Below are 12,871 nucleotides of genomic sequence, written 5' to 3' on the forward strand. Positions count from 1 at the left end.
CCCCCGCCACGTTTCTAACTAGCTATTAGAAATTGGTCGCAGTTTTTACGCGCGCGGATTCAACGCGACCCGCCTCGTTGTCCGCTCGATCGCGCTTACGTAAATAAAACAAAAATTCGCCGCCGCGTTTCCTCGCTTTCCTATTCATTATGTAAAAGCGGCCCGTTTGGAAAATAACACTTGCTTCATTTATCTTCTATTCCCGCTGCTCCCCTCGCTTCCCGGCGCGGCGTTGCTCGCGCGGATGCAGGAAGAAGAGAAAGGCTCTCTCGGACCCGAGAGATTGAATCTTCCACGAACAATGAGCCGCTGTGATACGCGTAAGCGATGCCAACGCAGATACCACCCGTTTCTCGCAGCGAAAGAAGAGGCAAAAAGAAACGCAAAGCTATCGACTTTTCTTCGATTTCTTCGCAGCTCGGCACTCGCAGGTGATTCTAGCTGGATTAGGTTCGTGGCTGAAGCGGTTATCCAAAGGATAACGAACGGTTCGGGTAGTCATTGGAGTACTTGTCATTCATATTCGAAAATCGGTTTAAAGATTGAGCGGTAGGATGTTCTGATGCACACATTGCCTCAAAATTCTGTAAGTTTCGAAGAAATGAATATCCAAGCTTCCGCTGTTCCACAGATTTTTCAAGTTCCCGTCGAAGAATCATCGGCGAACAACGAACGGTAGCTGGAAAGCGAGGAAGGCTCATTGTCTCTCGCATGGAGGTCGGTCCTCGTTTGGTAGCCAGCAAGTAGGTAGGTAGGTAATGTAACCAGTCGCATACGTAACCGATTGGTCGCGGGTTAAGTAGCTGGTAGCAGCACGCGGATACTGTCTCCGCGGTATCGATATATCACGCGGTGCGAGGCGGTCGAGCCTCGAGCGTGTCGTCGATCCCGTGAGCACGAGCCTCGCTTTACCTGTGCAGGCGAAAACTCGCATACCAATAAGCGGCGCGTGAACCACGTACGCGTTGGCCCTGTTCAACGAAACCTTAGAATTCCCCATGGCCTGATGCCCGTGAGTTCGGCGGTGACAAATGGTTCATAATGAAAAGATTTCTCCACGGTAACATTTTAGTAGGTTTTTCATGACGAGTTCATGTTCGATAACGAAACCGTATTGAACGAGGCCAGGGTTAGGAAAGGGAACGAACATCTGACGAGTATTTGTGAAATTTATCGTTTAATGATTTCGAACGATGACGATGAGAATCTCGGAGGAGTAGGATATTGCGATTTTTGGAGAACCGTAGATAAAGTACACATAAGTCAATTCTAACTGGGCTAACTCTGTCTTAAGCGAAAGGATCATAGACGAAAATTGTATATTTCAAGCGCTCTATCGTCCTATGACCAATTTTACACACATTATATAGAACCTTTCTCTGTCTTAACGAAGCCGAGCTTTCCACCGGCGTATCCAATATCGGGGAATATCGATGACAGAAGATCGTGGAAATAGCCTTAATTTAATCGAACGGGAATAATAGGAGCGCATTGGGCGGTTGTTCGAACGAGACGATCGAGAGAAACCAAGCGATCGCGTGGCGTGGGCCGTCGTTTCTGCTCCCGGCGCAGATCTTCCAGATTCAATGGCGAAAGATCGCCGGATAGCCACAACAAAGACCTACATACATGTACACCTATTGGTGGTTTACACGAGGAACCTAGAACCTGGCTATGACTATCGTAGTCCCGAGTCGAAACCCACAGCCTTCAATCATTGTCAATCAGTTCGGACGAGGCACCGTTACGGTGTCTTCGATGCACTCGTCCCGTGCTATCTGGCTACACCTACCTACTGCTATTCTTCGCCGACATTCCAGCCTTTACCTTACAGTCCCGTTTTCCACCAGCTTCGTCAATCTGTGCACACCCTTCGACTACGTGGACGCAGGTCCATCTTGGTCCTGGCTACCTAGCACAACCTCTCGATCAAATTGACTAGACTGGACGTCCTGAATTTAAGAAGCGAACGTTGGATCTACTCTTTGTTTGGAGATGATTGGATCTGAGAGGTCTCGTCGAACATTAAGCTAACGAAAACGCTCGATCAACTTCTAAAGAATGAAAAAGTGCGCCCCAAAAGACCTAAAGACACTCAAAATCTGTCGTTGTGGCGAGATCAAGAACCGTATCGACTGGTCTATCGACATGTCATCGAGGTTAGCGCGAGACAGTTATCGCGTTAAAACTGGCAAGCTGGTTAGCAAGACATTCTGCTCGAGAGAATGGAACTGGAATCGTATTTCATCGCTAACTCGAGACGCGATTTCACATGCAACGAGAACGTAACCGAAGAAACAATACCGAAGGTGAACAGAAAGAGAATCGAGAACGAGTGGATGATTGAAACGGACCGACCCACCACTGACCCCCGTCGTTTCTTTCGCGATCGTAGTCTCCCAAGTACGCTAATAAATAAGTATTATTACGATAACGATACAATAATAATAATGATAACAATGATAAGGATGATAACAATAATGATAAGAATGATAAGAATGATGAGAATGATGAGAATGATAACAATGATAATGATAATGATAATAATAATAATAATAACTCTCAACTATGAAGATTTACTTATGCGAAATAAATGTCGCGGGGTTCTCTCGGCCCCGTACACCTGTGCGACCGTTCGCCAGTCCGCGTTTATCTGCAGGGCTCGACCCACCCACGCGAATTCCTGCCCTTCGAATATCGAGCCAAGCACTATGCACGTTTCTAGCTCTCTCTCTCTTTCTCCCCCTCACTCTCTCTCTCTCTCTCTCTCTGCTGCTGCTGCTGCAGCGTCGTCACAGCTTCACTGGTGATTCCTCGGTGAAACGTTCTTCCAGCAGAAACAACCGTTACGATAGCTCCAAAATTGGACGTGGGATTTCGAAGTGAAGCATGTGAATTGTTTTTTGTCTCAAAGAAATATTAAGTTATGGAAATATTTCGAGGTCGTCGTATAAATTCTCGAATTTTACTACCTGAATACGTGATTAGGGTTCAACTTCTTAAAAAAAAAAGACTACCTCTCTAAGCTTATTTATTGCAAACAGACGATATAAATAATGGCAAATTCCAACGTAGATGTTAAAAGATATTTGTAACATCCATATCTTCCTGTTCACTTTGATTGACGAAGTTGGACAACACGATTTCAAGAAGTATCTCTACTACTACATCCTCCATCCAATCGTCAATTAAGTTTACCCAAGGTATCGAAGGAAGTGCCACGAGTAGCAACCAACAACCTATAAATCCATAAATCCTTTTTCTCCGCTCCAATTTCCCAAAACGAAAATCTCTGGGCCAGTTAAGAGCCTGAAAAGCCGCGAAATGATATTTACGAGCGTGTTCTCCGGTTGAACGTGAAGGGCGAGTCCAGAGCCGTTCTTATTCCGGGCGTCCCTTTTCCGTATACGGTTCGAAATGGTCGTTACTTGGCAAGAAATTATTGCTATTACGGACGAAGCACACGCGCGTAACCTTGTTATCGGCTTGGTTGATACGGCGATTACGGATGCGTCGCGTGGTGGCGAGGCACCGTGTACCTACGTACACCAGCTCGTACACGGAAAATCACTAGTCACACTCGCGTAAGAGAGAAAAAGAGAAAGAAGCAGCGTCTAGGCTAGTTTAATTGGATACAAGCTCGAGTGTAACGAGCTCTATCGAATTACTTGTCCGGTAGGTAATTCACTCGGCGCAACATTCGACAACCTTTCGCTCCGCGAAGCCGGTCGTCGTTTAACGACGGATAATTCCTGTTTCGTCCCTTATACATCGTGCAGGATGTTTATTGATCGAAAAGACGCTGGCAAATTGCGCTGATGTACCGCCTCTCGGACGCTTTCGTCGCTCGCGAGCTACCTATTCCAGTTTTTCCAAGGGACTGCTCCATGTTGCATCGAACTTTCTACCAGGATAATTCTTCTAGGGTGAGTAATTACATCGTACGACAGTGGGGGGGATTTATTAAGTTCCTGCGGGTAGTTGTTAAGGTAAGTCAAGTTAGCGAACAGTCATACTCGTTCTAGCAAATTCATTCTTTACGGTCTAAGACTACATTCGAGATTTCAATGTAGTTGGTTTTTATACGTTAAATTCGAACGTCTACGGTCGTTCAGTTAATTAGCAAAATTCTACGATTCTTGAACCCTGATTGTTCCTCGATCGAAGAGCTTTAAAAGGCAATCTACTAATCGCAACGAAGACAACGACGCGACCGAAATGGCTAGCTAGAAGACAAGTCCCGAATCGTGACGGAAGAGTCGACTGGTCTGCGGACAAATTTCCAGATCGACAGTACCGGATGTGATTGCGCGCGGACAAAGGCCACAGCTCGCCTATATTAGGTAGAACGCGTCGGTTAGCTTCTCTGCCTACCTACTTTCAGAAATTCTGCGCTAACGAGCGAGCAGAGCTCCGCTCGCGTCGCTCCGCTTTCCACCGTGGACATCGCTGCCCCATATCTGCCAAATTGTCGTGAGCCAGCGCGTCGTTTTCTTTATTGGTCTTCTCCTTAGAATTTATCGAGCACCGCTCGCCGTGCCTTCCATTGTGTAGAAATTTCCCTCGTACTCGCTTCACGTCGTAATAAGAGTTAGTTTTCGGAAATTCCTCGTTGAGGCTTCAGGGTAGAACGATGGACTCGTAGCTGTAATCTTATCAGCTTCTTACTATTGGGTCGAGATATTCTCTTCGATAATTGACAGTTCGTTTCAAACACATTCAACCTATCTTTACTCGCGACAAGCTTGGTCTGCGAACAGAGTCGACGTTACTTTCTTCCAACTTCTCTAAATTTATTTGAAGCTTGATTCCGCAATCATTCCGAACACGAACACTGTCTCGTTCGACTCTTAATAAACTATAACGTTGAAACGTTAAAGTACATTTTTCGATAAAACACAACAGCTTCGATTTTGATGACACCGCGAGACTGTGCGGAAACCTCGGATCTCCGATTACAAACTCGTATATCACTAACATTCTATATCATCATACCTTTAAACACAACTCAACTCCACTATCAGAAATTAATTTCTCCGATCAAACACAATTCAGGTCGGCCGAATCAATCAGTCAACGTTCTCAGCGCCAATTACCCACCTTCCAAACGTTATTCATCAAACCCATCTTCCCCTCGAACTATCTCGAATCGGAGCGTTCCTCCGCCGAGTAGGAGCGGTTTGGTGTCACGAGATTAGGTTATTTCGCCACGTGCTCGACCGTTACCCCAAGCCGAGAACTGTCCCTATTTCACTGCGAGTTTTAATTAACGTTTACGAACCGTACAGCGGGAGATTTCGAGATCGGTGGTTAGGCGGAGGCTTTTACGAACGCCCTCTCGAGACACTTTGTGCGACTGGCGTGGCTCTCCGCGTAAATAAATTAACCTCGGTGAAGGCACGTGCTTCGACGCGCTGACAACCCTCGTAGCTCGAGATTCGAGACAGGCCGGTTACCCGCAACTACAAGTGTTATTAGCGGCGATCGACCGGCAAGGGTTGCCTTTCTTCTCGACGACCACTCCTCGCTCGACAATTCTTGCCGGTTTAATTGAATTTCTAAGCGTTAACGCTGAACTGTCTCTTAGAATGTCTCGCGTACCTAGTCTTGAGTACCTTTGCGAAGACGTTACTCGGTTAATCTGCCGTTATATCACATTCACGCCAGCCGCGTTGTGACATTGGAGACAAACTTCGGAAGGTTAAGTAACTACCTACGTACCAGTTCAAAGGAAAAGTCGCGGTTTTTCTGAAAAGTTTAATTTTAAATTTAATTTTGGTAGATTCTAAGTCATTTTCGATCCTATCGTTTTCCGTTTAATTTCTGGCCTCAATTTTTTGTTGAAATTATAAATATTAAAAGTGTAAAATGTTAAGCATTTTTTTCTTTGTTCAAACGGTACCGAGATTACGATAAGAAAAAATTCGTAGATCGTAGGCTGAGGCAAAGGACACCGATCGGAAACTCTGCTATCTTCGCGTGTTCTCCAGCTATCAAAGAAACAACCGCCGAACAAAAAGATGAATTTCTCGATGCGCGCTTTCATCGCCGATTAAATCGGTCACCGGTTATATAAATAGAAGGCCGTGTCATCCGGACGATAAGTCGGATTTCGCAATTGGTCGCGAAGTGGATCCGGTCGCGACCATACTTGGACATAGCCATCTATGAGACTGATTACTTTAATCGCTTCGAGGAACAATCCGTCCGTTGAGCCGCATTCCCGCCGCTCTTTCACCTTTCCTGCCTCGCGGACGATCCAGTTTCACGGACGAACCTCGTACATTCGCGAGCGACTACGCGAAAAGAGGAAATAAACTCACCGTTTCGGAGGCGACAGACTTCACTTCCGCCAGAAGGGACGCGGCTGGTGACAGATAAGTCCTGAGGAAGTTCTCCAAGTTGCCGTGATAAGCGCACACCAGGATGTCCCGGGCCTGTCTTATCAGCAGATTGATAACGCCATCGCCGTAAATCGGTCCGAGCAAGTTCCGGACCAGCGATGCGACATCTCCGCGACCCTGCAACAAAGCGGTCCTTTCACGAGCCTGTTTCCCGGAGAAACGTTACATATTACCGTGAAGTGACGTGACTTGTTCGTATCTGGACAGGAATGAATTTCAAGGGTTGGGACGTGATAGAATGGCGACAGGTGGTGGAACGTGATGTAATGCGATGTGACGAGCAAGTCATTCGGAATTCAAATCGATCCATCGTGTACTTTATTAATTTTAGTGTCACAGATACACGCGTGATCAGAATTTAAGTTCAGAAATTTGGCACGGAGAACAAGTTCGGTAGCGAATAACTGTTCCTTGTTCGCGGGATTCTTTCGGATGGAGGCCTAATCCAGGAACACGAAATTAATTTTAGAAAACAATTGATAATTGAATATACAATCCCCATTATCGCTAATGAACGGTATAATGGCTGGTAAAGGTCGAGATAGTTGCATTGTTAATATTCAGCACTTATCACGGACGCAGCAGCACAATGCGCGCGTTCTTATCTCCTTATTGTAGCCCCGTGATAAATGGACGAATACCAGATCATTATTATTATACCTGGTAGTAAGCTGGGGCAAACCAGATTAATTCCAACAGATAGTCGATAATTAACTACATTGTTGCCACTACATGTACGTCGATATACAATGAAACAGTGTCTGATTAAATCTCCTATGAAATCGGCCCAGTTATTCCTGCATAATATCATAACGATATCATAATATAATAATAGCGCAAAATAGGGTAAGGATATTACTACTGGCCATTACCTTACTATATTCGTAATGTAGAGATTTCACGTAATATATGGCGGCGTACATTCCTGAGTTGCATAACACCTTCGGGTTTCCGCGTTCCCAGAAGCTTTTAACGCGCTAAGCCATGGTTCCGGAAACGGGAAGCGGTCGAAGAAGCCGAGGGGACAAGCGAACTAACGGTTCCAAGTTCTCTTCCATATTGTTATGGAATCATGGCCTACGCCAGGAGAATCTGTTATCGACACCGATCTCCCCCAACGGTGAGAACAAACAAGGGGGAATAAATTGAATTTTATGGCAGCACCCGTCCGCCACTTCCAATGAACTCTTGGAACTTGCTTTTGGGGAGGTATGTGCGTCAATTCGAGGAGCATCGCTGGACTCCGTTTCTTTCGCCTGTCTTTTGTGCTTTCGAGAGATGTACGCGAAGTGTATTGAAACGAGGGTGCTAATTTATCGAGGAACTTTTCGCTTTAATTCAAGCTGACTATGTACTTTTGATTATAGTCGCTCAGAAAGTGGTGAAATTTTACAGTCTCAAGAGTTGAATTCTAGCACATTACGAACTAAACATTTTACGTACTAAACGAACCTAATTGTCAGCTACTCTTTCGTGTCAAATATTACACGTTAAATAAATCACTGTCAACCCCTCTTACCTCGTCGTTTATTTTAAGCATAAAATCTTGATCAAATTTCTTGACTGATATCTCCACGAAACACAGGATACTTCGTCAACAGCCTCTGACGATAAAATACAAATACACGAGATCTCTTCGTTCACCTATAACGTGTCAACGATTCAAACTCCATGAGAAACTAAAAGAAAAAAAGTCCATCTTCGTGAAAACCAACGAAAGAGAACGATTCTCCTTAGTATTTACACAAATCACCGGCAGACGTAAACGCGTTTATCCAAGATCCCTTCCTCCAATCCGCGTGGTCCTTCGCCTTCATCGATGCGAATCGAGGCGATCCAGTTCGTCTTTTTCGAGGAACGCAAAGTTGGTCGGCCTCTCGAGACCGTAAACCAGATACTTTCCAGCAAAATCGGCTGGTTGTTCGCAGAACGACGACGCAGCGGGGATCGGGACCCGGTGCTATCCGCTTACGAATCGCTCGGCCGGCGGGCGTCGGATGGCGAAGCGGACAAGTGGCATGCGTCGCCCCAACGGCGATGTGGCTGCATTATATCGGCGTGCATCGTTACACCGGACTGCATAAACATCGCAGTTTAGCGGCCACTCGAGAAACCGGGGAACACCGCGATGTAACCATTATACGCGTACTCGATCGCCCACGTGTGTCCGCCCTCATCCGCCTGGTCTCCGTGCTCGATGAGCGAAAATGCTACGAGACTTGCGCGAGGTACGTGTGGAATGCGTCCGGTTGAGAGTTTAATAGGATACTTTTTGTTTGTCATTATATTTCAGCTTGAGATTTTCAGAAGATTTAGTAGACGTCACAATTTTACAAGGTAGCATATCACAAATTTGCAAATGGATAGAGTTGAACTTACAACTATTAAGGAAACGTTACTTATCTTCATTGCTGTTACTCCCTTTGCATTTTTTGTGCCTTTTTTCGTTCCTAGAATTTCTTTTCACACGCTCCTGCGCTTATCGTCTCAACTTTGCTTTTCTAAAGAAATAGCGTTACATCAAAAAATTGCAGATAAGGTAGTCGAGTATAAATACGGCATCGGATTTTACAAGCTCGAATAAAGTAATAGCGATATATTCTCGTCGATTTCACAAACAAAACCATAAACTAGATAGAACAAATACATTCCTTTCTCTGCAAACAGCGATCTAACAAGATCAAACAGTTTAAGAAAAGAATCTAAATCACCCTCGACAATCGCTATTCGCTCGCTTGGATCGCCGCTCCAGTGACAGCCACTTCAATTTGTAATGTCCCGATTACATGGTTCGAGCAACTGTTGCCGATCTCATAAACGAGTAGTATAAATCAGCTATTGTCTTGTTGGATCGATAATGCCGAGTATCGACAATTTTCGTGGTGGAACGGGAATCCGACCCTCAGGATACGACGATATTCGAATAATAGGGCCATTTCAGGATTCGTCAATACCAATATTTGGTCAGTCGAAATTTATGGGAAAAGGGTAAGTCGACGGTGCATAAAAGACTCGTTAGGGGAGGATGGTCTCGTCCCTATGGGGATTCCGGAGAATGGAAAGGGACGTGGAAACCAAGGGTTCGCATAAATTAACCGGGGCTACAGCGCTAGCTGTTTTAACAGACCACCTTATGGAGGCATATTGTTTATTAATGCGTTTGCTCGCACGAACAGTCCGCTCTTGATTCACCGTAATGTATCTACACTTCCCTGTGATAATGTGATTTATGAAATGCTGGATTAAACACGCTTCGATGTTTAGAAGCACGTGGTGGGTTTTGAAGGCAGATGTATTATTAATAAAGCGATTTAAATATTCTAATGAGAGTTAGGTGGGAAGTTCGTTGAGAATTTACATACGAGTTTCGAAGATACTACATTTAATGATCTTATTGATAGACTGCAGCTATACTTACTAATAACACGATAAGATTGACAAATCTAGTACAAACGTTCAACAAGGATCGCTATCATAAACAGCTTGAACAAATGAAAATATTTTTTCCAGAAATTCTAAAATTTCTCCCATTTAAAAACTTCCTCATCCTCTAATTTCAACCAAACCTAAATTGTAGATACACAATACTTCCAAACGAGAGCTCGCTACCAAAACAATGCCGAATTAAACAACCTTCAAGCAAACATTCGATAAAGCCCGACAATTTAACCTGGCATAACGAAATCAAAGATACTTCAAACGAATTTCAGTGGCCGTTTCCCTTACCAACTCGCCCCACCAAACATCAATCGGATCAACTACTACAAGAGCCTTCGATCGAATTCACTCAAATCCCCGCAGCGAATGCATTCATTAAGCTTCGTTGCAACGAAAAGAAAAAGAGAGAGAGAGAGGGAGAGTCATCGGAGGGTGAGAAGGGTAGAAAAAAGTATAACGCAAGAGAGAAAAATAGAGAAAGAGAGAGAGAGAGAGTCGAAATTGTCGGCGGTACAAAGCGGAGTGCCGGCATAGAAAGAACGCGAGGAGAATTGGGACGTCAGCATGCCAGCAACCCTGCCTTTTTCATGCGCCCGTCTCGCTGACAGCAAAGCTGGAACGATCGCGGAATTGAAATTGACCGAGAACGCCACGGGGTGGGCCTTGATTAGCCCCTTTGTTTAACCGGTCGCTTTGTTTAATCGCGTCCCGTTATAAGCGCCGCGAGTTCCTTTCACGCCCACCAATTTGCATTTCGTACGTACTCGCGAATTTCATGTTGCAGCACGATCTGAGTTTTTCTGTATGATTGGGATTTTGTCGGAGATGGAGTCTCCCTCACTTGTGAGAAAGTGGAAGCAAAGGGTGAACGTTGCGCGAGAGGGAATGATAATGGAGGGATAATGAATTTTTGAATTTTTGAAAATTTGAATCTTTGAAAATTTGAATTTTTGAAAATTTGAATTTTTGAATTTTTGAAATTTAGAAATTTGAATTTTTGAAAATTTGAGTACTCTAAGTATCAAAGCACTACAGTACTCGAAGTACCACAAGTGCTCCAAGTACTCCAAGTTGAAGTTGAAGTTGAAGTTGAAGCTGAAGCTGAAGCTGAAGTTGAAGTTGAAGTTGAAGTTGAAGTTGAAGTAATGAAGTACTGAAGCGCTGAAGTGCTGAAGTGCTGAGGTACTGAAGTGCCGAAGTACTTTCGCCCGGTTGCTTCAGAAATTTGAATTTTTGAAAATTTGAGTACTCTAAGTATCAAAGCACTACAGTACTCGAAGTACCACAAGTGCTCCAAGTACTCCAAGTTGAAGTTGAAGTTGAAGTTGAAGCTGAAGCTGAAGCTGAAGTTGAAGTTGAAGTTGAAGTTGAAGTTGAAGTTGAAGTAATGAAGTACTGAAGCGCTGAAGTGCTGAAGTGCTGAGGTACTGAAGTGCCGAAGTACTTTCGCCCGGTTGCTTCAGGGTATTTGCATATTTGTTTATTTCGAACAAGTTAAGTTACTGACAAAGTTTGTATTGTAAGACGACAAAATTGACGTTTGCTCGTACGATAGGAAGGCTGGGACTTTAATTCAATGATATTCGTAAGTTTCTCAGCGAATAATTCAAATTGACGGAAGCTAATACCTGTCATCCTCGATCACTATACGGTTTATCATGAACGTACGCGATTCGAGTAACACCCACATACTGTTGCTACAAGCCAAAGGTGTTTCAAGAGAACAATTAATATCTACGCCTGGATCACGTTTTTCCATCGGCACCAATCGTTATTAATTCGTCGAACTGTCCGAGACAGCGTTCTGCTCGTGTAAACCAGTTTGTATCGAGCGACCACGTCAACCGGTGAACATTTGATTAGTACGTTCGAGCCGAACAGATATTCGAGGTGTACAGATTTCGCAATGATCTAATGTAATCCTGGGAGATTTGTCTTCACCGTGACACCGATCGCGGCTTGAAAACTCCGGTCATGGGAATCTATGGTGATCATAATGGAAACAATGAAACGTAACCGAGAGGAAGAAGAAGGAAAGAGAAAAAGAGAGAAGGAGACAGGCTGCAAGGCAGAGAGCATAGAACACTTTTCTCGCGCGGGAATAATACAGATCGTGAAAACATTTGTTACACGATCTCCCTAACCAATCAGCCAGACGTCCAGTCCATTCTCCGCGATGCGTGTCTGCGGCATAGAATATAATTTAATACATTTATATAACTGACGGGTTATCACTCTCGCTGGCGTGTCTGACACTTCTTACGTGGCCGGTATTCGCGAGGGCTTGTGGCGAATTCGCACCAGTCTCTGCCTGCGATTCTCTCGCGGTCGATTCCCCTCGAGTCTGCGTGAAAATTCCTATTCTACTTCTCCGTAAGTACTTCGTTTCGTTCGCTTCACTGACTCGTCCTTTCAATGCTTCTACAAGATTTCATGGTCGATTTGCAAAGATCCTCTAGCTGTCTCAACAGCAGAGAAATCAACATTTTGAAACCAGAAAAGCTGCTTCTTCGTTGCAGTTTTATGGAGAACGCTTTCCTACGTCTATGTATATCTCTCTATTTGCTTCTATCTAATTTACCAAGATCTTACAGCCGATAAATTTATATTATTATTAAAACTAAGTTTCCAATCTCCGTTTGAAATCTACACCTCGTCGTGCGAACGAGGATCAAATCAAATTATCCTAAGTACAAATTTCACGACCGTGCTTCAAACGCTATCATACTTTCCCATGAATAGCAACAGTGTACCGCTAGGTCAAGACCCTGAACCGGACGATAGACACCGGGCAACGACAATCGAACCGAACAGATAACCATCGTGTTAGAGAAGAAAACGCAAATCGATCGGTCGTTCTCGAAGATCGTGTTTGAACAAAGTTCGTTAAAGGTATCGACGTTGCCAGCGTTGTGAGAAGTGGCAGGGACACTTTTGCAGCTCGATCCACTTACTTTCGCCGATATTTTCTCGTTCTCGTCTCGTTAAGAACTCTCCTAAGCGGCCAGCCGACTGTTTCACGATCGACC

General features: G+C 44.5%; 1 protein-coding gene across 1 annotated transcript in view; it reads right to left on the bottom strand.

Annotated features, from left to right (window-relative positions):
* LOC117151297 overlaps positions 1–12,871 on the bottom strand; it is a gene marked incomplete at its 3' end in the record, with an annotated part of 172,194 nt that overhangs the window by 95,676 nt on the left and 63,647 nt on the right. Inside the window, exon 3 of the mRNA XM_033319154.1 lies at positions 6,324–6,521. Coding sequence (XP_033175045.1) covers positions 6,324–6,521 — 198 coding nt within the window. The remainder of the gene's footprint in view (positions 1–6,323; positions 6,522–12,871) is intronic.

The sequence above is a fragment of the Bombus impatiens genome, unplaced genomic scaffold, assembly GCF_000188095.3.
Source record: "Bombus impatiens unplaced genomic scaffold, BIMP_2.2 scf_0136, whole genome shotgun sequence".
Classification (NCBI taxonomy): domain Eukaryota; kingdom Metazoa; phylum Arthropoda; class Insecta; order Hymenoptera; family Apidae; genus Bombus; species Bombus impatiens.